The sequence below is a fragment of the Varanus komodoensis genome, unplaced genomic scaffold, assembly GCF_004798865.1.
Source record: "Varanus komodoensis strain SLA01 unplaced genomic scaffold, ASM479886v1 scaffold1, whole genome shotgun sequence".
Classification (NCBI taxonomy): Eukaryota; Metazoa; Chordata; class Lepidosauria; order Squamata; family Varanidae; genus Varanus; species Varanus komodoensis.
The window spans coordinates 82,808,972-82,834,479 of NW_025335268.1; the positions used below are offsets into that span (position 1 = coordinate 82,808,972).

The window sequence follows — 25,508 nt, forward strand, 5'->3', positions numbered from 1 at the left end:
GCCTGACTGAGGACAACATACATGTGCATAAATGTGTTCTGGATAAGGAACTACTTTCAGTCCAGACCTGAAAAAGCATTTCTACCTAATCCGGCCACAATGGCCACCGCAACTGGTAGAGACCAAGGGAAGCTACTGGTGTGGAGGCCAATAATGAAATAAAGGCACCAAGGGACAAAAACACCGTCTTTCAGAGTATTTTTCACAATACTGACAATGCTTAGCCATGCCAAAAAAAGCAAAGCTGTTGGCTGGATGTATCTCAAACCTCTTTGAAGAGCACATAAGTCACTCCCTTTTTGCAACTTGGTCTATTTTGCACATTTAACTGCTCATTAAGGAAAAATGTTCTTCAGGCAAAACACATGCCCAAACAGCAAATTTTGGATGTTGTTTCTGTAATGGAGTTCTGAATATGGTGCACACCAGCTACAGTTTGATTCTCTATTTAGTTTTCATAGGCAAGCAACTTGCATGAAGAAAGTGGTTATTCTGCCATGGCAGTGGATTTTAAACCCTGGTCTTGAAACTCAGCCCTGAAATGAATGGTCTTTTTTTGTTTTTTAATGAGGTAGCACAGATACATGGGCCATGGGATTAAAGTGCAGATAACTGTATACAAGTCTTCAGCTACAAGCTTCAGCTTTTTATAACAGATCGATCTTCAATATTGCTAAATCTTAGTAGCTGGATTTGAACTCATTTTCATTGAGAATGAAGGGACTCAAGTAGCTTCATTATGTATATATCCATTTAGCTGTTATCTAGATTAAGATGTCAGGAACCTAAGACAAATTGCCGGCTTCCCAGTGAGAAGATTAAATCGCAGCCTACTGAGCACTGAACTGAATGGTGTCTTTCCTACATCAGTCATTCTAAACATTGAAATAGATCATCTACATGTGATTTACAATCTGGTTTAAGCTGTGACATACCTACCTGAACAGTATAATATGAGCCATTCAACTACACGCATGGCTATTCTCAGATGAGACCATTGCTTTATGAGAAAATGCAAGCTGTGCACATGAATTTGAGAAAGACAAATGTCAAAAAATTCAATACCTCATACCTGATTAAAGGGTGTGGGGGTACATGTGTGAATTTTGTATTAAATGGTCAGCCAGATTAAAATTGATTTAAGGCCACTCTCAGCATAAGGTATAGCATATCAGAGTTGATACAAGTAAATGCAAGAAAAATTGCAAAGCATGTCATATAAAAAGACATCCTACAGCTAAAATATATAATGCACATGACATTATGCTAGTCCCACTGCCTCAGACTTAATAAACCTCATCCATGATCAGACGCTTCAAAGCATTCAAATCATCTCTATTTGAATGCTTTGAAGGCAATTTTGAACTTTTCTTCCAAGAAACAGCCAGAATCAACTATATAGCATTTCACACTACAGATTCCTGGTACCAAGAACCCATGTGTACAGAGGCTAGAGTGCAGGTCTGAGACTCAGGAGATCTGGGTTCTAGTCCCCACTCAGCCATGAAGCTCACTAGACTAGTCATAGACTCTCAACCTAACCTTCTTTGCAGGCTTTTGTTGTGAGGATAATATGAAGAGGAAGGGAACCTTGTAAGCCCCATTGAGTTCCTTGCAAGAGGAGAAGAGGAAAAGTATAAGCATGTAATGACAATAATAACATCAATGCCAAACACAAGTCCCCAAACAATTAATACAAGGGAAACAGAAACAATTAGAAATAAAGAGTATAAAATGTTTATTAATGAACAGTGATACAAAAATGAAAAATAGAGAACAAAAGAAGGATTTGTATCTTTTATTATGTATTTACAAACCCATGGAGAAAATATCCATGCAGAATGACATATAATGAGCACAGATGGAAAAATGCAAGTTTGGGTAAGAAGAATGCCTCCTTCCCACAGGCTGTAAAACAGGGTCAGCAGCTATTAAAGGAGCTCCTACTTACTGTTAAGGGGACTTGCTGTTAGTCTGGGATACAACCTTTCCAGTTGTAACAGCACAGACTTCATACCTATTGAAGTTAATCACATTGAACATACCCATTATGTTCAATGTGACCCTTTAACTGCAAGGTAACTGTGTATAGGATTGCAGCCTAAAACATGGATATAATCTTCACCTAAAATGCACAGAGAGGATGTAAGAATTAGCAGAAATTACTTTAATGCCTCCCTAATTATGTGATGGACAAAAGAGGGGTTTTGGTAATTGTTCCATATTGCTAATTATAGGGTATATGGATGAATGTCTTTAGTAGTTCATTTCATATGTAAATTTTCTAAATAATTATCCTAGGTAAATTATGTAAATATACTAAGATAAATTTAAGGAAGGGACATGTAGGCAGATGAATAGATACAGAATTGGAGCTTGAGCCAGTAAAAAGAAAAAAAATCATTTTTCCCTACTGGAGGAAAAAGCCAATGGACAATAAGAAAAATGGAGTCTAATGAATCAAATGTTAGCACATTTTTACAGCAAAAGGGTCTTGTGGCACCTTAAAAGTAACAATTTGTCTATATTTGAATATTCTCCCCTCTTGCATTTGATGAAGTGGACTTTAGTCCATGAAATCTTATGCCATAATAAAACTGATTAAGGTGCCAAAAGAGTCTTTCAGGTTTTGCTGTTATGCCCATTCCTCTCTAAGCTATTACTACATTTTTATAAATGTCAGACTGAAAAGGATCGCCTAATGCAGCAAAAAGACCCTAGGGATGTATCATCTATACTACTTTCAGTTATTTAGATATAAAGCATAAATATTAAACACCTAGCTTACTAAAAGTTAATATCAGTTAAGTTCTTTCCCAGCTATCCCAAATGTATTGAAACTTGTACACAGTGTGGATTGGAACAAACAAAACTGATCAGATGCTTGCCTTCCTCTAGCTGTTCAAACACATAAAGCTTCACAGTAGCTTAGGAAACATTGCAAATTATTTAGCACCATTGTAATGAAAGTTCATTCTAATTACCAACAAGGTCTTTTAATTTGTTAAGTTACAAATTAAATTAGAGTCAAATTAAATTTAAATTCAGTCCTGAATTTAAAAAAAGAATGTATTTATTTTTAGATAGTTCTTCAAGGGCAAGATTAATGAGAATTTTTGTAACTCTAGAACCATCCTGTGAGAAATGAAACAATCAACTCTCTCCAACCACCAAAAATACACAGTAATTCTTGAAAACAGGAAACTATGTCCATTATATCGAGGAAAAGCTTGTGTGCACAAATATTTCTTTAAGCTTAGCAAAGCCTTGTCCCTCTTTCCCAGTCATATGCACACACATACATCATAATAAGCCACTAGGTTGAACAGGAGCTTCCCATTAGGAGATGGCTCATTCACACTGAACAGAAAGGGAGGTCTGTAAACTCATCCAGGCTTCCCAACAATCTTTTGTACTGCCTAAGCACACATATTAGACAGAGGAAAACAGGGTTTTGTTGACCCTAAAGGATGCTGCATACATGATGTTGATGTATACTAGATTGTGTCTTAGCTATGCTTATTAACCCTGCCTTAAAAGTCTTTGGACCTTTCATTCACAAGATTTATATTCTCCTTGCTGAAGAATCTAGTATGTAGATTTTGTTTGTTTGCTTGGTTTGGTCTATAATATAAAACTAGGAATTTCAGGAGGAAATGAGAATGCTCCATGAGGCACTGCAGGTCAATATTAAAAACAGAATATGTATTTAGCAAAGAATTTAGCACCCCTTTTGGATGAATACACAACAAAGAGAGAGATGCTAAAGTGTTTATCATCTTCATCTATAGAAATTGTCCAAAAGGAGTAAATTAATCCAAAAGAACACAGCACTGGCCCAATACAGAACAATTTCCACTAAAACAAAGGAAGACAAAGTGGTATTTCCAGTTAAAAGTTTTCAGTTAGCAAGGCTGGGAAGTTGCGGCCAAGCAGAATAATCAGTACTGGATGTGATGAACCAATGGGTTGACTCAGAATAAGGCAGCTTCAGAAGCCTATTATGCATCATCCTTTGGGACCCAGTACTGCCACAATACATGTACAGATGCATTTAGCATTCACAGCTTTTAGCATTCGCTTGCATTGTCCAGCACAGGAAATTTCCCATCCATTGCAAATGTAAACAGTGATCAGTCGTCATAAGAGCACACAAAGAATATCTATAATAGAAAGGCATCTAATTTCCTTTTAATGTTTTCAAAGGCATCCTTCCCCAGATAGTCAATGTGGCCTTCTTCCCATTTCCTCCGTTCATCTTCGGAACTTAGTTGCTCCGGTTCTGCATGTACAGATAACTCTGAAACAGCGATGGCTGCCTCATCCTGGGAGAAATGAGAAACAACAGTAGACTCAGAAACCTGACCTGTATCACTTCAATAATTTAATACTTACGTTTTATGTGTCCTTAGGCCTGAAAACTAGTTTTAATGTTCTAATACCGCAAACAGTTGAATGTGCAGCATTCTGAGCAACACATGTGCTACACCCAGTGGAGAAAGCAGAATAGCTTGGTTATTCAACAAACATTCATGGGAGTACTTGAACGGGATATGCACAAGTTATCCGAGTGTCTCATGGTGAAAGTAAGCAAACCATAATTTTGGATCCTATCTTCAAAATGTTCCACTAAGGCTGTGATCCTCACCATATTGAACTGGAAAGATGACGCAGATGACGCAGACAAACCTCCCGAGTTGCTATGCTTCTCTCCCATTTCAGTAGCTGAGAATTCCCTCACATGCTTGATTCCACATCAGCTGCACTAAGGCAAATAAATTTCCCTTCAAAAAATGGGCCAAAATTAATAGAGTTTACCTGCCTGCACAGATTGGCTTTAAAAGATATGCTTGTTGCCTCAAGACAAAGTCACTATTGTCAAAGTCAGAACACACAAATCAATATTGGCTCAACAGGCCGAACATGCCAATTGGCTCAACAGGCTACTTTCCTTCTTGGATGAACGGAGCCTTGCCACAGTGACCCATACGCTGCTACCCTCTCACCTGGATTACTGCAATGTGCTGTATGTGACAGTCTGGATATTACAGCTAATACAGAACAGGGTGCACAGCTGCTTATGAGGACTGGCTGGCAAGAATATATTGCGCCAGTCCTCCATCAGCTGCATTGGTTCCCTTTTCCAGTCCAGGTCTATTGAAAGGGTTGTCTTTGACATATAAAGCCCCAAGTGGCTTGGGATCAGGGTACCTGAGGGAGCGCCTTTGTCCATATATTCCAGCTGTCCACTTAGATTCCCTTTGGAATTCCTCCTTGATGTGACCTCCCTTAGTGAGAGCAAAGGGAAAGGGCTAGGAAGGAGGCATTCTCAACAGTAGTGCCTGGACTCTGGCATTCACTCCGCAGGAATATCTGTCTGGCACCTCCTCTTCTTTATTTTAGCTGCCAGCTGAAAACTGTTTTTGATTACTTTGATTTGATTTAATTAATTTAATACTTTTATATCTTGTTATGGATTATTTATTTTAATTTAATTTTGGTTAATTTATCAGTTGCATTTATTTGGTCCACATGGGTATATTTTATTATGAGATGTTATCTATTGTTTTAACTATTTATCTGATTATTAATTTACTGTGTTCTAAGTAGACTCAGAATAAGGCAACTTTTTATATTGTTTTAGCATTTGTAAGCCACCCAGAGACACTTCAGGTTGTGGAGCAGCATAGAAATGGAAATAAATAAGCAAACAAACATAACATAAAACATAACATAACATAACATAACAACAGCCCTTACCATTTTCACAGTCTGCTGAGGAATGGATTGAAGATTTCTATATGATTCAGCAGGATCTGCAACCTTATCTTCAAAACAGAGCACTGCTTTCTGTACAGAATGATAAAAACAAAGCTTCCATTTTAAATTATATTATTAATTTTCCTTTTACAAAACACACTTTTGCACACTTACAAAAGAATGTAAGTTTAGGTCAAAGCTGGCCTGAATCATGTCCATGATTCCTAAATACATACTCTTGTTGAAGTAAATACTGTTCTTCAGAGTTGAGGTAACTTACAGGTTCAAAAGAAACTGCTAAAGATTAAAGCAGCCTTTTCCAATCTAGTGACTTCCTAGGCTAGTGGACATACACCATCACTACAAATTCCCATCATTACTGAAGTTGGGGAAGATTGGGTTAAAAGAATATCAGCAAATAGTCATTTCTGTTGAGACATAGCGATGTATTTTATATTTCATCAAGTGACTATCCATCACTATTATAATGTAATAAACAATACAGCTGTGTAACAAGCACTAAACAATTTCCTATTCTATGTATTGTTAAATAATCAGTAAATAAACACATATTTAATTGCAAGGAACTGTATGCCATGAAGGACTCCAGATGATCATCTAAAATCGACTTATTCTTAAAGAGTCACTCTAAATACTAAACACATTTAACATGGAAGTTTGGTTTACTGATATCAGTACCATTAGGCTGTTAATAGTTTGATAAATCCCAACACGCTCTATTATTAAAAGTTTAAGGTGGCTTTGGTGGGAAAGAGAATATATGCACAGTGACTTACTCTGAGTCCTAAAAGGACTGGCAAGTAAATTGTTAAAACATATGATCTGGCCAGGGCAACTTCTTCTTCCTTCTCTTTCTCCCCCTATATTTTTATTTTAACTTAATTTAACTTAATTTAACTGAACTGGATTTATCTCTAGTAAACATACCTAGGATGGTATTTAAGACTCACTGGTTTTCTAGGCTTGCTCTACATCCCAGAGGAAGATACAAATCCCTCCACACCCGAGAGATATTTGCATCTCCAAACTTCAGATGAGAAGCAGAAATCTGAATCACAAATGTTTCTGCTCTGCCTAGCCATGTTACGGTATTTATATGTTTTAAATTGTATACCACCCTGAGAGCTCTGTGGGCTATAGGGCAGTATAGAAATGCAATAAATGGATAAATAATAGTCAAAGTCATTCATTTTTTAAACAGAAAGTCATTTTATAGCAGGTTCTTTACAAACAGAATCCTGTTTAACAGGATAGTTTTGACACAGAGATTTCCCCTTTCCCCCACACCAGATTTTAAACACATTCATATGGAAACTGTAATTGAAGATAAGCTGATTAAGCAATCCTATATATGTTTGGACAGGAAAAAAGTCCTTCAGTTCCCAGCATGGCTGGTTGGAGGGATGCCAGAAGCTGTGGGACTTTTTTTCTTATCTAAACATTCATAGGGGATTGTACTCTAAGCACTTGAAACCAATGAAGCTGGAATCTCCACCAACATACCACTCAGAAGCTTCTTCAACAGTTCAAAGCAAGGTTACGACAATTAGCAGGAAGAGACCCCAGTATGAGAAAAATGCTTACATTTTTATCAGATGTGTGATCAAGTGGATTTATGGCAGTTTGTGATATTTGTTCTGCTTTTGCTGAGCTTGGCAAGGAATTGCTAATATCAGGAGCTCCTTGTTCAAATTTACTTTCAGGTCCACTGAAATTAGGCTGTAACAACAAAAAATCATACCTTAGAAGTCCTCTGTTGGTCATACACACATAATGTGGAACATAGGGAACAAAGAGAAACAGAAGAGTGGAACTCAGGAAGTCAGGAAGAACAAAACAATATTATGCTTTCCCTTTCCCAATTACCTCCTCTCTCTGGATCTGTGACTCAAAAGACTTCTGCCATTTTTCCAGTAATGGTAGTACACTGGAACTGTATGTCATCCACCAGAGTTCAAGGAATGAGAGCTGACTCTGAGATACTGAGGCTGAACCATCCTCTACAACTGATCTTGTCTGAGGATTGTATTTGTAGTTCCAGGGCTTTGCTGGTCCCAAGAAATGGACAACCCTTGCATCTTTGCCAAAACTGCAAGAAGAATACATTAAAGCAATGTCATCTTAAGAGTGCATTTATTTTAAGTTCCAGTTTAAATGCCAAAATTCCATCTCTGTGATGGCATCATGGAAGTAATTTTCATTTTTGTATCCATCCAAATGCATTACTCATTTATTGGCCACTTTTTAGACAAATTATAATAATCCTATGGATCCCAGAGATTAAAACCCAGTACAAAATGGCACTGCTGGCACTGTACAATAATGAAAATAAGAGAGCTTACCAACCAACCCCCACAAACACTTACACATAGGGAAGGATGGGAAAAGGTAGAGAAAAGAGATCAGTATGGTGATGCCAGTAGTAAAAGATGGGGGCGGAGGTTAACACACATTTACAAGCTTCACTATACAAGATATTTATTGTGGACTTGCCATTCCCTATTCAAAGTTGTTCAAGTTGTTCTTAGAGAAATAAAAGTGGGTATTATTCTGATGGTGGAAAGAAAATGCTTTTTCTACTTCTATATTTGCTCTGTTTTGCTATACCACACTGTCACCTGGAGGTTACTCAGTTGAAAAACAGGAAAGAAAACACTCCTCATGAAACACTCAGATTGCAGTTATGAGACAAAATTGAAAGTAGATGCATCTAATTAGCAGCCTTGTGTGAAACAAAAGCCCTGCATCAGCTGGGTGCCAGGCTGAATTTCCTTTCGTGTGTTCTTCCAGAAATGGAGGTAGTTCAACTATATAGGTGCACCTTCTCTGACTGATGGCAGTGTGCCCTTAACCTCGCCTCTGCAGTTTCATGGCAACTACAGCATTGTTCTTCATGGGATAGGGCATGAAAGTAAGTTCCCAGCAGCTACGTTCATTCTTCAAGCAGTGCATAAAGTGCTTTCCCCCTCATTTCTGCAGCCACATGGCAGCAGACAGTCTGAGCAGTGCTGTTGCTGAGAGGGAAGGAGGAATCAAACTCCTTGCAAGTGCTCATTAGTAACTGGAAATGAAACCATCCTGTATCTGTGGGGAGAAGCATGGAGTTGTGAGGAAATGGACACTGCTGGTACTTGGAACCCCTTTTAGAGTGCCCCTTTCAGAAGCTATAGCTGAAGAAAACAGGTGCAGGGCCAGATGTCAGCCAAAATACAGCACAGCCCAACACCACTGGTTCATAGTGGTGCTGGGAAAACTTCAGTTTCATTTATCTCCCCTCCATCAGCGGGGCTGTGCAGAGCCACCATATAGTCCATGTAGAAGCAGCCTACACATGAAAGGTCTCAGTGTTGGAAACCTGAACGGGATTTGGTTCTCTCGTTGACGAGATGGGCTGTCTACATTGCTTTTGGGTTGTTTGCCAAAGCAATCCTTTTTAGTTTGGTGTACAGCTGATTTGCTGTTTGAGCATGCCGATGCTTCTTCTGGATTACAGTGACTCTACAATCAGTATCTTGAGCACCATTCTTCTGGTTCCATGGGATGTGTCCTAGTCCAACATCTGCGAGCGCCAGACATGCTGTGCTAATGTGAACAAACACTAGTGCAATGAGAAGACTATGCACTCCTGGAGACCACCTCAGATTAGTGGTTCCAGAATTGGAGATATCAGTGAATTTCCCTTCCATGTGTGCTAGTTTGAGCTGGTTTCCAGTTGGGCTATTGCTAGATTCTTGTTACCCTAGCAGTCTTCCTGCTCATGTGAGAGTAACACTGCGTACTGCCTGATGACTGTTATGGTCAAAATATACATTTCAGTGAAGTAACCAATAGATGACCCCATTAAAGACCCATATATATCTATTAACAGCAAGAAGGTGTGCAGCTAATTACAGATTTCCTATATCAGGTTTGCTTCTGAAACAGAATCCATTCATTGTCATAAAACAGAAAGCCCACACCATGTAGCCAGAATTCCCACGAACAGCTATGGAAGACAGAAATGTACCAGGGGTTTTTCCTTTGCCTTTTGGAGAGAACCACTTGCCAATGAAAGACTGTGCCACTGGGATTCTGGCACTCGGCTAATGCAGCTACTCAGCAAAGGATTATCGATAAATAAGAACTTCTGTACTTACTGTTGGAAAGCAGGGGCATAGGTGTAGACGGCACTGCTGCTTAAATTATAGATAAATGGCAAGTGTTTGTTAATGTCTTTTGTTGCCCAGCTGTTGAAGAAACTATTCAACAGTCCCTGATCACCTCCTAAAGAATTTAAAAGAATATATGAAAAGTGTAAGCATTTCAAATGAATGAATCTTCATATGATTGCAATAGAAGGAATCGTGTGTTCTTCAGACTCAGTTTTACTCATACTGTGTCAACAGTGAGTCTGCTACATGCTCCCACCCAGAGAAAATATGTAACTGGACAATAAAGCCATTTTTTTCAGAACTGCGACATACATGTGTGCCATACAGTATATTATATATACAAATTAAGCAAGTTCTTCAGGAAGCTGCAAAGGAACCATAAGGGCAATGCTAGATAAGACCAAAAATCCATCTGGGTGAGCATTCTGCTCACCATGGCCAACTGGCTGCCTGTGGGAGCTCAACATGTAGGACATCAGTGTCATAGTACCTTTCTGCCCATGTTCCCCTGCAACTGGTGTACACAGGCGTACCACCTCTGATATGGAAGGTAGCATGTAGCCATTCAGACTAGCAGCCAGTGACTGCCTTCTCCTCATGAGTTTGCCCAATCCTGCTTTCAAGCCACCTCTGGCCCCATGTCCTTTCTCCCCAACCACCACTTGTTTGGTTGTTCCCTAGCTTTTGCACAGAGTCCCACATTAAAAGGTTTACATAATCCAACCAAAATTTATTTACCAGAAATAAGAGAGATTTAAGCTAAATATACTGATATTTTGAAGACTGTTTCTTTTGCTTTTGGCTATTCCCACCTCTAGAAGGCAGCTCCCAAGAGCCTCTCAAAAAATGGAATTCAGTTCTCGGACTGAAAAAGGCTCTGCATCCTTGATGGAATATCCAAATGTGCGATTATTGTTACCATACTTCCAAACCCAAGGAAGAAATAGCCAGTGCTATGAAGTGGCAGAAAGAGGAGACAAGGGCCAACACCTGAACAAAAGCTACATTGTGCTAGAAGATACAGAAAAGATGAGGGAATTTTTATATATGGTGTCTTGCAGAAGTATTCAGCACCACCCCCTTGACTTTTCCATGTTTTGTATTGAAATGAATTTTGTTGGCATTGTTACCAGATGAAATGCACAAGATACTCAACACTGTGAGGATATACAATATTTTGACTGTGGCGCAAAATTTAAGCAAACAATACTAAACAGGCACTTGTTGGTTGCTTAAGAATTCCCACCTTTCCTGTGACATGCCTAGCTCTGGTGGGATTCACTGTCTCCAGTAAGTGGTTGATCAGAGTCCACCTGTGTGCAATTCCAGTGCCTCATGATCTCAGATTAAATACATCTGCTTGTGGAAGGCCCCAGAGTTCGTTGGAGAAGGTATCTTAACAAACAGCATCCGGAAGCAACAACTCTGAAATAAATTTGTGCAGAAGTACCAAAAGCTTGTGTTTAAAAAAAAAAAAATCCCAAACGATAATCCCTCAGAGAACTATTAGCTCTATTATTACAAAATGGAAAGAATATGGTTCCGCCATGACTTTGCCTACATATCCATTAAAACTCAGGGATGAGGTGAGGAGGAGCAGTCGCCAGGGAAGCAACCATGAAGCTAATGGTAACTCTAAATGAGGTGGAGAGATCTGCAACAGAAATGCCTGAAATAGTCTGTGGGGAGAAGATATCATCCCAATGCTCCACACAGCTGGGCATTATGGAAGAAGGCTGAGAATAGAGCTGTTGCTGAAACAAACCTGTATAATTACCTGTTTGGAGTTTGTGCAAGCATATGGGAGACACAGCAAACATGTGGAAAAGGGGTCTCCAATCTGATAATGTTTCATTTTGTCTTCACTGCAAACCACTAAATGAAGCATGCTAGGAGCAGCATCAAGCTGGGGGGATGCTTTTCTTTGGTAGGGATTAGGAAACTGGTCAAGACTGAGGGCAAGATGGATGGAAATTAGGATTAAAAACTATTGCAGATTGCAAGTGACCTGGGACTAGGGCAGAGGTTCACCTTCCAGTAGGATAATAACCCCAAATACACAGCCAAAGAAGGACCAGATACATTTAAAAAGAGTAACCTGGATGCCTTAGAATAACCCAGCACAGCCCAGACCTCAGTCTGATTTGAGAATCTGTAGCAAGACCCGAAAATTGCTGCTTACCTATGATCTTCATCCAATCAGACAGGGCTGCAGCGCTTTGGCCAGGAAGACTGGGTGAGCCTGGCAGGATCCAGAGGCACAGAGGTGATAGAGACTAACACAAGAAGACTCGCATCTGTATTTCCTGCCAAATTTAACAAGCGCCAATTTGGGGAGGGTGAATCACAAAATAGTGGAGTTGGAAGGAACCAGTAAGGCCATTATCTCCAACTCCCTGCTCAATGCACGACTCCAGTGCTTCTGCAACCAACAAGGAGCAGTTTGTTTTACTTTACTTTTCTGGCAATTTATTTTAAATGCAGCTTCACAGTGTCAAGTATCTTGCCTACATTAAGTAGTAGCAAGGTCATTTAAATCAGTTTCAGTCCTAGGCTGTAATACAAGAGAGTGGGGCATGAATTCTTCTGCAAGACACTGTACTATAACCATATATCAGCTACAATGTATATCAATATATATCAGCAACTTCTCCTTGATTCTTTGTTACAATATCTTGCTTCAGCCTTAGAAGGGGTAGGGATTTTCCTTCAATGCTTACAGCACTGCATGAAAAGTTCACATTCATTGATGTAAACCTCACTCTCACAGAGACAGGAAGAGGACCAGCTCTAGAGAACTCACCATCAAAGCTACCATGTTCATTTGCAAACTGCAGCAGGAGGTTGAAGGTTTTCAAAGAAGGTTGGAAAACAAAGACACCACTGTTAAAGCAGTCTGGCCAGCCAGGATCTGGAGCTGCTGAAAATTCCTCCCGGTCAAACAGCTCATCGATATTGCATAGTACCTAGGGACATGATAAGTCTGAATTATATCTATGTTATGGAACTGGGACTCTTCACTGGACAACTCACTAGGTTACCTCCCACCATCTGCTAAACCCCATTCATCTCTGCTCTCAGTATCCATGTGCTATGTTCTTCTCTTCCCAAATGATGAGATATGCTCTTCTGTGTTTTACAGGATTGCTAAGTATTTCTGGTAGAACTGCAGAACCTTTTGTAGCCAAGGACCAAATTCCAGTCTATAGAACTTTTCAGAGGCTGCACTCAGTGGTGGGTGGGGCGAAGAGCAAAAGGGGCAGGGACCAAAATATGATGATATTATAGTTCATCATATCGTTCTTCCTGCCGATAACTAAGCCTTGGGAGAGGCATGGCAAGCAGATCAAATTGGGGTGGTGGGGGAGGCAGGACTGCACAAAAGCCAGGGAGCTCCCCAATGATTGGTGACTAAGAAGAAGGGGGTGCAGCCTTCTGAGGACTCCCAGAAGGCAAGATTGAGACTCCAGGGTGTATGAATTTGGTCTCCAGGCCTGAGGTTCTGCACCCTGATTTACAGCTTTCCACCTCAATCACAGGACATAACATTCTATATCCAAACTATAGTTACTCTATAACTATACTGATTGCACTGTTATATATGGTATAAATACTATATACTGATAGTTTTAGAACTACACTATTACTATAATCCTAGGCAAGAAGATATTTGAAGCAACAGCGAGCAGGTATTGTTCACATCGCTCATACATATGCTGTGCACATCTGTTATCAAACTGATATAGGAGTCAGGAAACTCTCTGACATTTCTTCATCTTCTCAGTTCAAATTTTACAGCAACCAACAAGAAGTTTCCTTCGAACGAGATAGCATTGCGTGGCCAAATCATATAGCAAAATCCTCCCGCTTGGCTTTTATAATATCCTTGCTCTTACCAATGTGTCTGCATCCATGAAGACACATTTGCTATATTGAGTAAGAGTCCAGCAGTGGAGTTTGGTAAAGGTCACACCCAGTTCCAGCCTCTTCAGCAGAGCCAAGTGCACCAAGTCATTGCTGTCAATTTCATGCACATCAACCACTGTGTCAAATATGGTGCTGAGGGCAGCCCTGGCAACATAAGCAAAACACAAGACTGAAAGGCATAAGACCCCTCTTTTTACAAGGAATGGCCATTTATTGCAATACCTGAACCAATGACATTAATAAGAAAATAGTATCAGCCAGATGTAAGGTGAAAAAAGCAACACAAAAGCACAGTGTAAACATAGAAGCAAAACACATAATCACAGAAGCTGTTTCCTAATCATAAGAAAGGGCCAGGAACAAAGTGCTGAGGAAATAAGCCAAAAGAACCAAATATTTTGGGGCATATTGACCAGTTGAATGAATGATTCATATTTATCTGCATAATAAGAACATATTCTCTGGGTAAATTGCATGAAAATGTAACTAGGGCACCACCACAAAGAATATTCTCTTTCTCTTGTGCTCCCACATCTGAATTTAAGTTGACTTAATGGGAGGAGATGTTCCTTCAAGTGCTCCGGCTCCATGCAGGTTAGGGCATAACAGATCAAGATGAACCTCTGCATCACATAACTGTGTCAACCTCTCCTAGTTAGTGGACCTATTTTGAAACTGAATATTTTAAACCCTGAGCAATAGTCAAAACTGATAATCTTTTGTAAGATTTTGGAGATTTATTCAGTATTGATATTTATGCAATGGTCGCTCTGCTATAGGAACGGAGGGAGGAAGGAAGGGAGGGAAGACTGAAAAAATGAGTTAAAGGTCTTGCTACATCTGACCACCAGAATTCTCTCCAGTAGTGGGTAGGCAGCAAAAGCCATGTCCCTGGAAATTCTGAAAGCATACCCTGAAAGCTTTCCCCTGTTGTTTGTATCCAGTTCAGAGGTTAATATGCATCTGCCACAGAGGCAATAGGGTTGCGCCCTTCAACAACTTAGCCAATTACAATAAAAAAAACCCTAGGCATTTTAAAGCAACTAATATGTTCCACCACCTGCCTTTAAATGTCTGGTGCCAAAAAGACAGAATTGGTGCCAAGTGGGCCTCAGCAGACAGACCATTCCATAACTGGGGAGTCACTACTGAGAAGGACTTCTCCCTTGTTGCCACCATCAAAGACTTCTTTGGAGGTGGCACTCTGAGGAAGGCCCCAGAGGTACATCATGGTGTCCAGACAGATTCAGGTTGGAACAGTGTTCCATCAGGACTTGTGGTTCAAAGCCACAAAGGGTTTTCTAAGTTAAAACTGGCACCTTGAGTCAGAATCAGACCAGCAGGCAATGCACATGAGCCAGGATTGGTCTTATAAGTTCACCTCTTGAGGTTGCAATCTGGCTGTTGCATTTTGCACAGGCTGATGCTTCTGAATAGTCTTCAACATAGAGTGCACAGCCGTGGTCTAACCTGGAGGTTACCGGGACATAAATTGCTGAAGCCAAGTTATCCCTGTCCAGACAGGGATAAAAGATGGTATAAGGCATTCTGTGCCACTGAGGCCATGGGAGCTCCAGTGACAAAAATGAAACCAAAACTATGAACTTGTTTCTTCAGTGGGAGTGCAAACTCATCCAGAACAGGGCTAGGGCTAGGGCTAGACTTGCCTGGCCTGAGCCTCATCCAGACCATGTGCACAACCGAGCGCTCATTTGTTACATCCACAACCTCACCTGATAGAGATGCAAAGAGGCAATAGAACAGTGCGTCATCAGCATACTTATGGCACTGCATTCCAAAACTCCAGAGGACCCCACTCTGGAGCTTTCCCACTATCCTTCCTTTCCACCAAAAAATGGCACTAATGGCAGCTAACAATAATAAAACCAAGAGTTAAACAAAATTAAAAACAATCCAAAAGCAAATAAACTAAATGTATAGTTAAAAGCCCAACAATAAAAAGAAATTAGGAATATTCAGACCAATGCAACCCTCAGTGTGTGTGTATATATATTTGAGAAAATAAATGCTACCCATTACGATACGAGAGTATGTTTGGGAAGGGGTTGGTATTTTCACACATGAGAACCTGAAAACAGAGTTCTTCACCTGAGATAATTATTGAAGTATATCAGTCTTTGCTTACAGTTCTGTACACAAAGCACTGAAATAGAAGTCCAAGAGTGCTTTTTAAGGGAATTAAGGATGCGGTAAATCAATCCCCACTGTTTGCATGTTCAGTCACATGTAATTTAATTAACCTGACCAGTATCTGATTATTGTTATTTTACAGTCAATTCACAGAACAGAATTTCAATTTCCATTTAGTAATCATCATGTTAATTGCATTTAGGAATGTGTCCTTACCTCATTGTACTGGAGACCTGAGGTGTAATTATTACGGCCAACCTTCTAGATGTTCTGTGGTCCCGCAAGGACTGTCCAAGAACCAGAGCTCCATGGCAGTAAACATCATTAGTAGCAAGGGTCACAAAGGCCTGATCTGTCACTGAAAGCAAGTATTCAGAATGGTCATGCAATGCAGTATAAAGAGAACTCCATCCTGCTAACCAGAAGTGAGCAATTTCTGGCCCCAGAATCCACTGGGAGCCCCAAGTTTCAACTGCAACAAAAAAGCCCAGCAGGAAAAAAAAGTTCAACCTTTTTTTCAGAACAGCCCTTTTTGATGCTGCACTGTCACAACACCAAGTTGGGATGGCAAATTCAGCGGCAGGAACCGTGGGACCGCAATCAGTGTGTCAACTGTATATTACCCACCCCTGTGCTAAGGAGACAAACTATGGTATCTGTAAAAGTGTATGGACTCTACAATAAGCTCTTTTGCTATCAAGAAAGAGAAAAAAAGGACAGCATCTTTAAAGTACAATTTTAAAGTACAATTGCAAGTGTGTCTGAGAGCAGGTAGCTACAAGGCTGATTTTCAATGATAAGCCTGCATTGCTGAGAATGGTAGCGATAGCTAGTAATGGTCACGAATATGAATAATGAGGCAGCTTGGGAATCATCTCCTCCTACATTAACTTGAGATCTAAGCTCAGTCCGAAGGTCTCCTCATCAACCCTTCAGCAACAAACTACAGCTGATAAAGATGAGAGAAGCAGCCTATTCCGTGGTGACTCCCTGCTAGACTATCTTGTGATACATTTCAATACTATCTTTTGTATGTTGTTGTTAGAAGATTTGGGTTTCCTTTTGGGGCACCAAAACAAGGGGCACCAACAAGCTATGATAATGATTATAAAGTGGTCTTTTCATGTTTTTTTAAAATGGTGGGCATGTTTTAGTTGAGCCTTTCAAATTAAATCTGTGACTTTTAAAATGCTGTTTTTACTCATGCTCATTTATTTTTATTATTAGGGCCCATGCCTTGTGCAACCTGGGTGGCAGATTTGACTCTGGCCTATTTGAGAAAAAGGCAACCATATCCATCAAAGCAGCAGTGAAGGGCTCAGAAAGGCTAGAGCTAGACAGAGGATGGGGCCCAGACAGATCCTCTCCACCGAAGGGCCCAGTTCTCCATTGCAACATCATCAGCATAGGAAATGAGCCAGGAGAGAACTAAATGAGAAAAGGAAACAGAGGTCTCATTTGTTTTAATGTTTGCAGCTGATATTATATGCAAGCTGCATTAAGTTGCTCTTCATCACAGCAAGATGGGATGTAAGTGCTGCTGTTTACTTTTCAGTGAAATAATACTGGGGCACACGTCAGTATTGTAATACAGTTTCCACATGCTAAGCAGTGGACACATTTCATTCATACCAATCCTTATCTGGTGTAGTAAATCTTAGGCCTGACCTGTAAAAAGAGGAGACATTCCCTAAATTGCAGCCCTCTCACATCATAGCATAGCACTGCTGAACAGCAAGCCAGCAAAGAGAAGAACTGAAGTACAGTTAATTCTATTTTGCTTGGTATGAATTCTTCCTTGATAAGCGAGGATTAAACCTTAAAATTAGGAACCAAAGTAAAACATATAATTTCCCTGTTGCATTTGCAAAATGTTTCCAGCAACTGCAACTGAATGTTTAGCTTTGAAAACAGATGTGTTGCTCATCAAATGACATTTAACATATAAAGAAGGACTGCTAGGCTGCAATGATTTCTGATTCTGCTGATTCCAAACTATGTTTGCATTAATTGTGACCAGAACAAAAGTCCAGACACAGACACAACAGAGACTCATCTGAAATTTTAAATCTGTCAATTGTTCAAGTGATGACAAATGGGTGGACAGCAAATAACTACACAATTTTCTCTCTGTGTGTGGTGTGGTATGGTTTGGTTTTTTAGAGAAAAGACGTATGGGCCTGATTCACAATGATACAAAAGCCTAACACTGCAATTCTATATATGTCACTAGGAAGGAAGACCCAGTGAATTAATTGAGATTTGCTTCCAGGTAACTGGATACAGGAATTTGCTCTAATGCTTTTAAACATCCTACTATTCATATGCTGAACCAAGTAAGCATTGTATGTGGCTGCAAGCAACATGGAATGGCAGCAAGTAAGTCCTGTAACAAAGATATATTTGTGCCATGTGTAAGATACATCCTCTCCCTTCCTTCTTGATGCACCCATGGTATTAGAAACAAAACTTGCACCTAAAAAGTCAAGACATTTCCAAAGGGAAAAATCAGAAAACAAAGAACAGGAGGAGGAAGAGGACAGGGGAAATCCACTTACCAGGCATCCTCTAAAACCGACAGGCTATAAGCTGCCGGCAGAGACTGGAAGAAAGGCTGGGGGTGGGGAGACTTCTCCACTCCTTACTTGCTGCCAGTAGGCTGGTCTCTGTCAACAAAGCACCAGAAGGGATTAGCCTCTTTCTTTCCAGCTGAAGACAACAAGTGAATGATGTTAAACATTCGTACATTCTCCAGCTTTGCTGCTTCAAGGCTTTGCCCTCAGGAGCAAATATACAGTCATTTTGGGCAAAGTATTTGGAGAAAGGGTGGGGGAAAGGAGAAGAAAAGAGGTGGTGAGTGTTCTTTATTAGCTTTCCACCCCCTCCCTTTTCTTTGGGGTAATATGAGAGGAAACCATAACCATTCAACACAAGTCCTTCAAAAGCAAGGCTTAAATATGCACAAGCACACACCCTTCCATTTGCTTCCCTGAAAAAACTAGAGGGCCCAACAAGTAGTTTCATGTTCTCTCCTTCCGATTCCCTAGCAAAATATTAACCTTTTAATCGCTGTCAGCATTTACTGTTTGTTTGCAGTAGAGAGAGAGGAGAGGTTACCAGCGAAAAGCAAAGGATGACTACTGACGATCCTTTGCGTGATAAATGAGTCTTGTCTGGCAGGCTTTCCAGAGAGATGCGGGCATGGGCTTTTGTGGACTGAACCCACTTCTTGCATCTGATGGCCAAGCACCGATCCACAGAAGCCGGTGCCACCACAATTCCGCAGGGCAACCTTAAGCATGCTTCCTCAGCACTAAGTCCCTGGAGCACTTCTCCCTCTCTCTGCTAAGTGACATTGGGACTGCGGCGTTCGGGCGCCATCCGCGCGCCCGTGCACGGGAGCCGGTGTCGCGGAACTCCGCGGCGAGTCCTTCGGAGGAGGGCATCGCGGGTCCAGGCTTCGTTTGCAAGGTCCCCCCGGGGCTCCTCTCTCTGCGTTTTGCTGGGGAGGCTGCCACAGCGGGCATTAACCCTCCGCCGGGCCCAGGGGACACGTGAGCCCCCAGAGGCTCCCCCAGGGGATAGCGCTGTCAGCAGGGAGCAGCCGTCCCCTGCATCGAGCCGTGCCTGCCTCTCCCGCCCTGCCCGTGCTGCGCCGCAGCTCCCCACCCACTGCAAGGGCAGAGCCGCAGGACGCACCGGGCACGCTCTCTCCGCTGCCAACGGAGCCTCGCTGCTTTCTCACGGCTGCATGTCGGCGGCGGCTACGGACCAGGCAGGGGGCTTACGGGGCGACGCGAGGTCGGAAGGCGAGGCTCCGCTGCCGCTGCGCCCTCCGCGAGTCCTCCAGCCGCCCTTGGCGCTCCATGTGCCGCCGAGCCAGCTCGCTCTCGCCGCCGCCACAGCCATCCGACGGGCTGGGGCGGTCTGCGCCGGGCCAGCCCGGAGAGCAGCGAGGCGTCCCGCTCATTGGCCGGGCGGCGGCTCCGCCCCCGCCAGCGCCGCTCAGACGCCCCTCGGCCGGGAACGCGCCCGCCGCGCGGCGTGCCTGCAGCTGCCGCGGGAGGGACGCGGCGCCGCATCCCGAGGCCGGGGACCCGCTGGCGCTGTCTGAAGCCTCCTCGTTCCGCTGGCGCTCGTTCGTCAGAATGGCCCTCTTTTCTGGAACCGGTCTCCGGAAATCATCACTGAGGGTGCCCACGGTTGCCTCTCCGGGCAATGCCTTGTTGCCACGTTGCTGGAGTTGATTGATTGATTTATATCGCACGCTTTTTCCTGCAAGGAACCTACGGAGGTTTACATAATTCTCTCGATTTATCCTCTCACCAACCCTGTGAGGTAAGTTAGGCTGTAGTGCATGACTGGCCCCTAGTCCCCCAGTGAGTTTCATGCCACACCTGGGACTAGAACCCTGATACCCGAATCTTACCGCACCACTCCCATCCCTCCAGAGTTTTGCCTTGCCCAACCTGACAACCCCTCTCCCAGGTGTCTTGAACTACGTGCAACTCCCATACAGTGGCTGTATCTGGAGGGCAACGGTGGAAACACATGCACAAAAATAAATACACAATTTTAGTTTATTATAATTCAATAAAATCATGTATTTGCTTGTATATGGCCCATTAGTCAAAACCCTTTGGGCAGATTACCTGCCCAATCCCAACCCCCAACACTGTAAAATAGAATAGCATAGTAAAACATAATACAAAACCACACATGTAAGTTTAAAATAATGAAACCAGAGTAAAACTAAACTCAGAATCAAGATAAAAGCCAGCTGTTCGGAGACTGAAAAATGCATAGAAACCTTTTTAACTTAAAAGCTAAAAAGCCTGGAAAAGCAAAAAGGTGGTTACCTAGCATCAAAAGCACAACAATGGAGTCATTCCACAAACGGGGGAGCCTTGAGGGGGAAATGTCCTCTTTCAGGGGCACTCTCAGAAGGGCTTCTTTCTGAACATGATCCTAGGGCTTGAGCAGGTAAATATGGAAGAAGACCATCCTTTAGGTATAAGCATTTTAGGGCTTTGCATCTCTGGAAATGGGCTGGTACCCAGTGCAGATCATAAAGTACTGGCATAACACAATCATATTGTGCAGTGTCCACTAACATGTGTGCTGTCCTGTTTTGAAGCAGCTGATGTTTCCAGGTCATGCTGAAAGACAAGGCATGGCAGTGATTCAAATAGGAAGCTCTTAGAGCATAGATAACTGTAGCTAAGCTATCTCTGTCCTGATAAGGTTGTAGCTGGTATGTCAGCCTCAGCTGATAAAAGGGGTTCTGTGCCTAAAGTTTAGGGTAATGTGACCTGCTCCAGAACAGGGTAAACATAACTTAGCAGGCTGAGGAACCACTCAGAAATAGTACCTGCATCTTATCAGGACTGAATCTTAATTTACTGGCCCTTACCCAGTCCATGACCACACCCAGGATGCCCACTACAACACCTTGGCTTGCTAAGGCAAAACAAGGCTAGGAATCATTTTCCTGTTAGTGACACTTATGTCCCTACCCCGGGTAACCTCCCCCAAATGTTTTATGTACATTTTGAAGACTATAGGAGATATAATAGAGCCTCAGGGAACCTCGTCATTGCCAAGGAGAGAGCAATGAACCCCCTGCACCACCTTCTGGAATCAGCAATTCAATAGGAGCCAAAGTAGTGCCGCCTGGTAGTTCCAACATGCAGCCTATCCAGGAGGACACAGTGGAGGATGGTAACAACATATTAAGGAGACAAATGAAATTTGTGGGTGGGGTGAGGAAAGATCCTGAACAGATCGCCAGATGTGTTTGTCTGTGCTTAAAAGAAGCTGTGGGATCAGAGCACACTGGATTGGGTGCCTGTGTGTGTGTGTGCGCGCGCATGTCCCATGCCCTAAGGATGGGCAGAATGAAACAGGCCCTTCAGGTGGCAGATGCTAAAGGAGTCTTGAGCAGTAGGGAGCTGATGGAGGACAGGCGCGCCATGCAACCTGCTTTATGACTCCTAAGCTAGTGCTGTCCTCAGGGGTAGAGAAGGATCCTGACTTGTTTCCATGACTGAAGAGAGATCCAGCTGCCAATTGGATCAGCTCCGGCACATAGAATGAGGGTGTGATTGTTTTGTCCTTTGCCTTGGGCAATAAAATAACATGGATTGGGCCTGTGCTTTCCGGTGTGGCTTTGATCTGCAAAATGGCATGAGGAGAAGGGTAAAATACTTCTTTCAAGGTCTAATGCCCTCTTCTATTCCATCTGGACAGAACATACATTTTAGCTGCTTTTAGCTAAACGAAAAGATGAGGGGAAGTGTGATCATGGATCTTCCAGCTTAGCTCCAACTTAGCCCTAAGACATAATGCAGCATGCCATTCCAAGCATGGCAGCTGCAGGCCTATATTTGTAGCTGCCAATATTGTTAGGAATGGAAGAATCTTTGTGGGTTTGCCTTCAGACAATAACTGACCAGATTCTAGAAGTTGGCAAAATAATGGGAATTGCCAAGGTATTTTTATGACACAGAGAAGGAGCCAGGAGACATATTTCCATCCTCCCAGCTAAGGGTGATATAATCTAGGATTCTGGGTGAAAAAAAGAAAAGAAAATAAGGAATTGTAGGTTTGACTTGAAGAATAAGACAGATGGGGGGGGCAAAAAAGAGAGGGGTTGAGATGAGTTTGGGGGTCTGTATGAAGTAACAGCAGCTGAAAAGAATGGAGTATTTTTTAGGACTCTGAGGTGAGAATGTAGAATTTTTAAGCTGTGTTCTTCCACCTAATACTCACTTTATATATATTTATGGATAAATGAATTTGTTAATTAATTATTACACAGGTTCTAAATTTCTCAGGATCCTTTGGAGAACACATTGATGGCTGTGTGTTTTTTTTGAGGGGGGGTAAATATTCCATAAATGGGATAAATATTCCCCACTGTTCCATTTCTTTAGAATCTGGGGTAGATAACACACTCTAAAAACAACAGTGGACTGACACATGCTTTGAAAGATACCTAAAGACCAGAACAAACAAACCACAATTGGAGCTTTTCAAGTTTGTTTTACTGTGCAACAGATCAATATGCTGTTTGTCCATTCCAATTATTCAAATGCAATTTATAACAGAAATGAAATGATCAAAATCTTGTTTCTCCCATAAATTCTGCACAAGTGTATAACTAATATACTAATAAATATGACACTAATAAATGTTTTTGAAAGGAATAAAAAATGTGGGGGGGGCAGAATTCTTCATTTCATGCTTCAAAGACTGGTCATGTGTCTATAATCACAATATATTCCCACCCACTCCTTTTAAGTGCTGTAACCCTAATCCAGGAATCTCTGGGCATGACTGAAGGCTGTGTACATTCCTCAACTATCTGATGACCTCGCCACCAAACAGGGCCAGCTCCAAGGTTTTGATGGCCTTCAGGCATGATTTCACCATTGCCACCAGCTGTTCTTGTGCATCATCCTCTCTGTCATCCTCTCTTCCACTTACTTGCCTGATAGGCAGAGAGCCATTGAGCAACTGGACGTCAGCTGCTGTTGCTGCTGCTTCTCCTTACCGCCATGGTCTGAACCAGAGCGATAGGCTGGTGAACAAGCAGGTTGCAATGGTGGAGAGGAGATGCAGATCCAGGGGTCTCTTGTTGTGGGTCCCATCTGGAATGTAGGCCCTCAGCAGGCACTTGGCCATGTTTACCTTTGACAGTAGTCCAGCTAGCGAAACAGGGAGCCTACCACACAGTTCAGCCAGGCACCCCAAAGCAGGACACCTAATGAAGGCTATCTCCAAAGTTAGCTGTTTTTAATGCTGTATGAGCAAATACACTTTTTTCTCTTAGAAGGCTGAATCCAAGCAGGAATATGCACTGTTTGTGTATTTAGATTCATGTGGTTAGTTTACCATAATTGCTTAGAAGTGAATCCCATTTCTTTCAATTGAGTGTATCAGTGCATCTATTTAAATCATGTTCTTCCCTACCTTTCCATATAAAGTCAATCCCCCATGAGAAAAAGGGAAAAAAAACCCAGAGAAACAAATTAACAGATTACAAGTAATTAAATCAAAGTGTTAACATTAACAACTAAAACAGATCTAAAAATGAAGTTTCACTTAGAACAGAGGAAAAGAAAATGGCCTCCAGCAGAGAACTGAGAGATAACAGTGAAGGCAACAGGCAGACAAGACAGTCTGGGATCAATAATCCATAGTGAAGATGTCACAACTAAGGCAGCTCTGTTACCCATGTGGCCATCCACCTAGTCTGTAGGAAAAGGCACTGAAACCAGGGCCTTAATTGCTGAGCACACCAGTATAATTTTATGGAAGAAGGCAGCTCTTCACATACCCAGAATTCCATCTTTTCCCAGACTGATATCCTATGCCTCTCCCTTGCTGCGCTCGAGCCCCATACTTGGAGGCTTATGTGCATCCTGTGCATGGAATGAGGCATCGCAGTACCTGCCACTGCTGCACCTTGCACCATGTGTGTTATCCAGGTGGCTCTTTGTGGCTGTCCAGATAATGCACTGGGAAGGGAAGGAAGCTGTTGTGCCAACAGGAACTGAGATAAGCCCTCAGCCTCCGTCTCCTACTCTCCCTGCTCCCACCAAGCCTCTTTTTGCCCTCTCCAAATCCCAGTTCTAAACCTAGAGAGGTGTCCAGCATGGTTCTTTCCACACTGGCAGTGAGGGGCACAAGAAGGAAGTGTGGCCTTTGGAGTCCCAGTACCAAGACCACAGGACCTCAGAGTAGGGACTCTGAAAAATTCTATGGCACCTCAGGAGTCCATAGGATTGTGCCTTTATTGAATTGGCAACCTGCGGCTTAAAATGTTACGATCCTGAAAATAGCCTCAGCCAAGTTATTTGTAAAGACTGAGTGAAAAGTTACAGCTTACAATATTTAACATGATGCCATTGCAAAGATTTGTTGAGATTCTGATCATTAGTGACAAATCATTTTACAAAACAACCACCACTATAACAAACCACATTCCATTTCCCCTGCATATACATAAAAATGTGAGTTAGAAACTTTTTATATCAGTGAAGAACTGTTGTGTAGTTGACTGTGATTACATTATCTCTAGCTTTGAAAGATGGTTCTTCACTTTTCAGTTTTTCATCAAGTAAAATATAGTATTTACAAAATCTTAGTGAGGAGAGAGAGAGAGAGAAATAACACTGGGAATTAGGGTCTGGAAGATCGTCCGGAAGTCTGTATTTCTCTGCCCATTTCTTTATGATTTATACAGCTCCTCCAGCTGAAATAAAATATTGCACGTTAATTTAAAAGCTAGAAATGCATGATTTTAAACAGATATTCAGTTCTGAGAGCACTGCAATATACACACACTTACTCAAGAGGAAGCCCTATTAGTAGGACTTGCTTCCAATGTGCTGTGAGACCTCAGCTTTGGAAAGTCCATGTACAGATTACAGCTTATATACTCAGAAGGAACCATTATTTTTTTAAGAGCACTTCAAAGTTATGTAGCAGTTG

At 41.9% G+C, this 25,508-nt stretch overlaps 1 protein-coding gene across 3 annotated transcripts; it reads right to left on the reverse strand.

The window, feature by feature from the left end:
• Positions 1–1,757: 1,757 nt before the first annotated feature.
• Positions 1,758–19,864, reverse strand: GYG2 (glycogenin 2). Of its 3 annotated transcripts, none has more exons than XM_044432655.1 (10): positions 19,710–19,864; positions 18,569–18,676; positions 16,227–16,368; positions 13,829–14,003; positions 12,736–12,898; positions 9,918–10,044; positions 7,648–7,870; positions 7,366–7,500; positions 5,761–5,850; positions 1,758–4,325 (listed from the first exon to the last, which is right to left on the reverse strand). In XM_044432655.1, exons 2-10 carry the CDS (start codon positions 18,573–18,575, stop codon positions 4,164–4,166), a joined length of 1,224 nt encoding a protein of 407 aa, XP_044288590.1. In that variant the 5' UTR covers positions 18,576–18,676; positions 19,710–19,864; the 3' UTR covers positions 1,758–4,163. The 3 variants fall into 3 exon arrangements, with proteins under 3 accessions (XP_044288590.1, XP_044288598.1, XP_044288607.1); XM_044432672.1 differs by lacking the exon at positions 1,758–4,325 and adding an exon at positions 4,746–4,765 and having other exon boundaries at positions 19,710–19,863; XM_044432663.1 differs by lacking the exon at positions 19,710–19,864 and having other exon boundaries at positions 18,569–19,294.
• Positions 19,865–25,508: the final 5,644 nt, after the last annotated feature.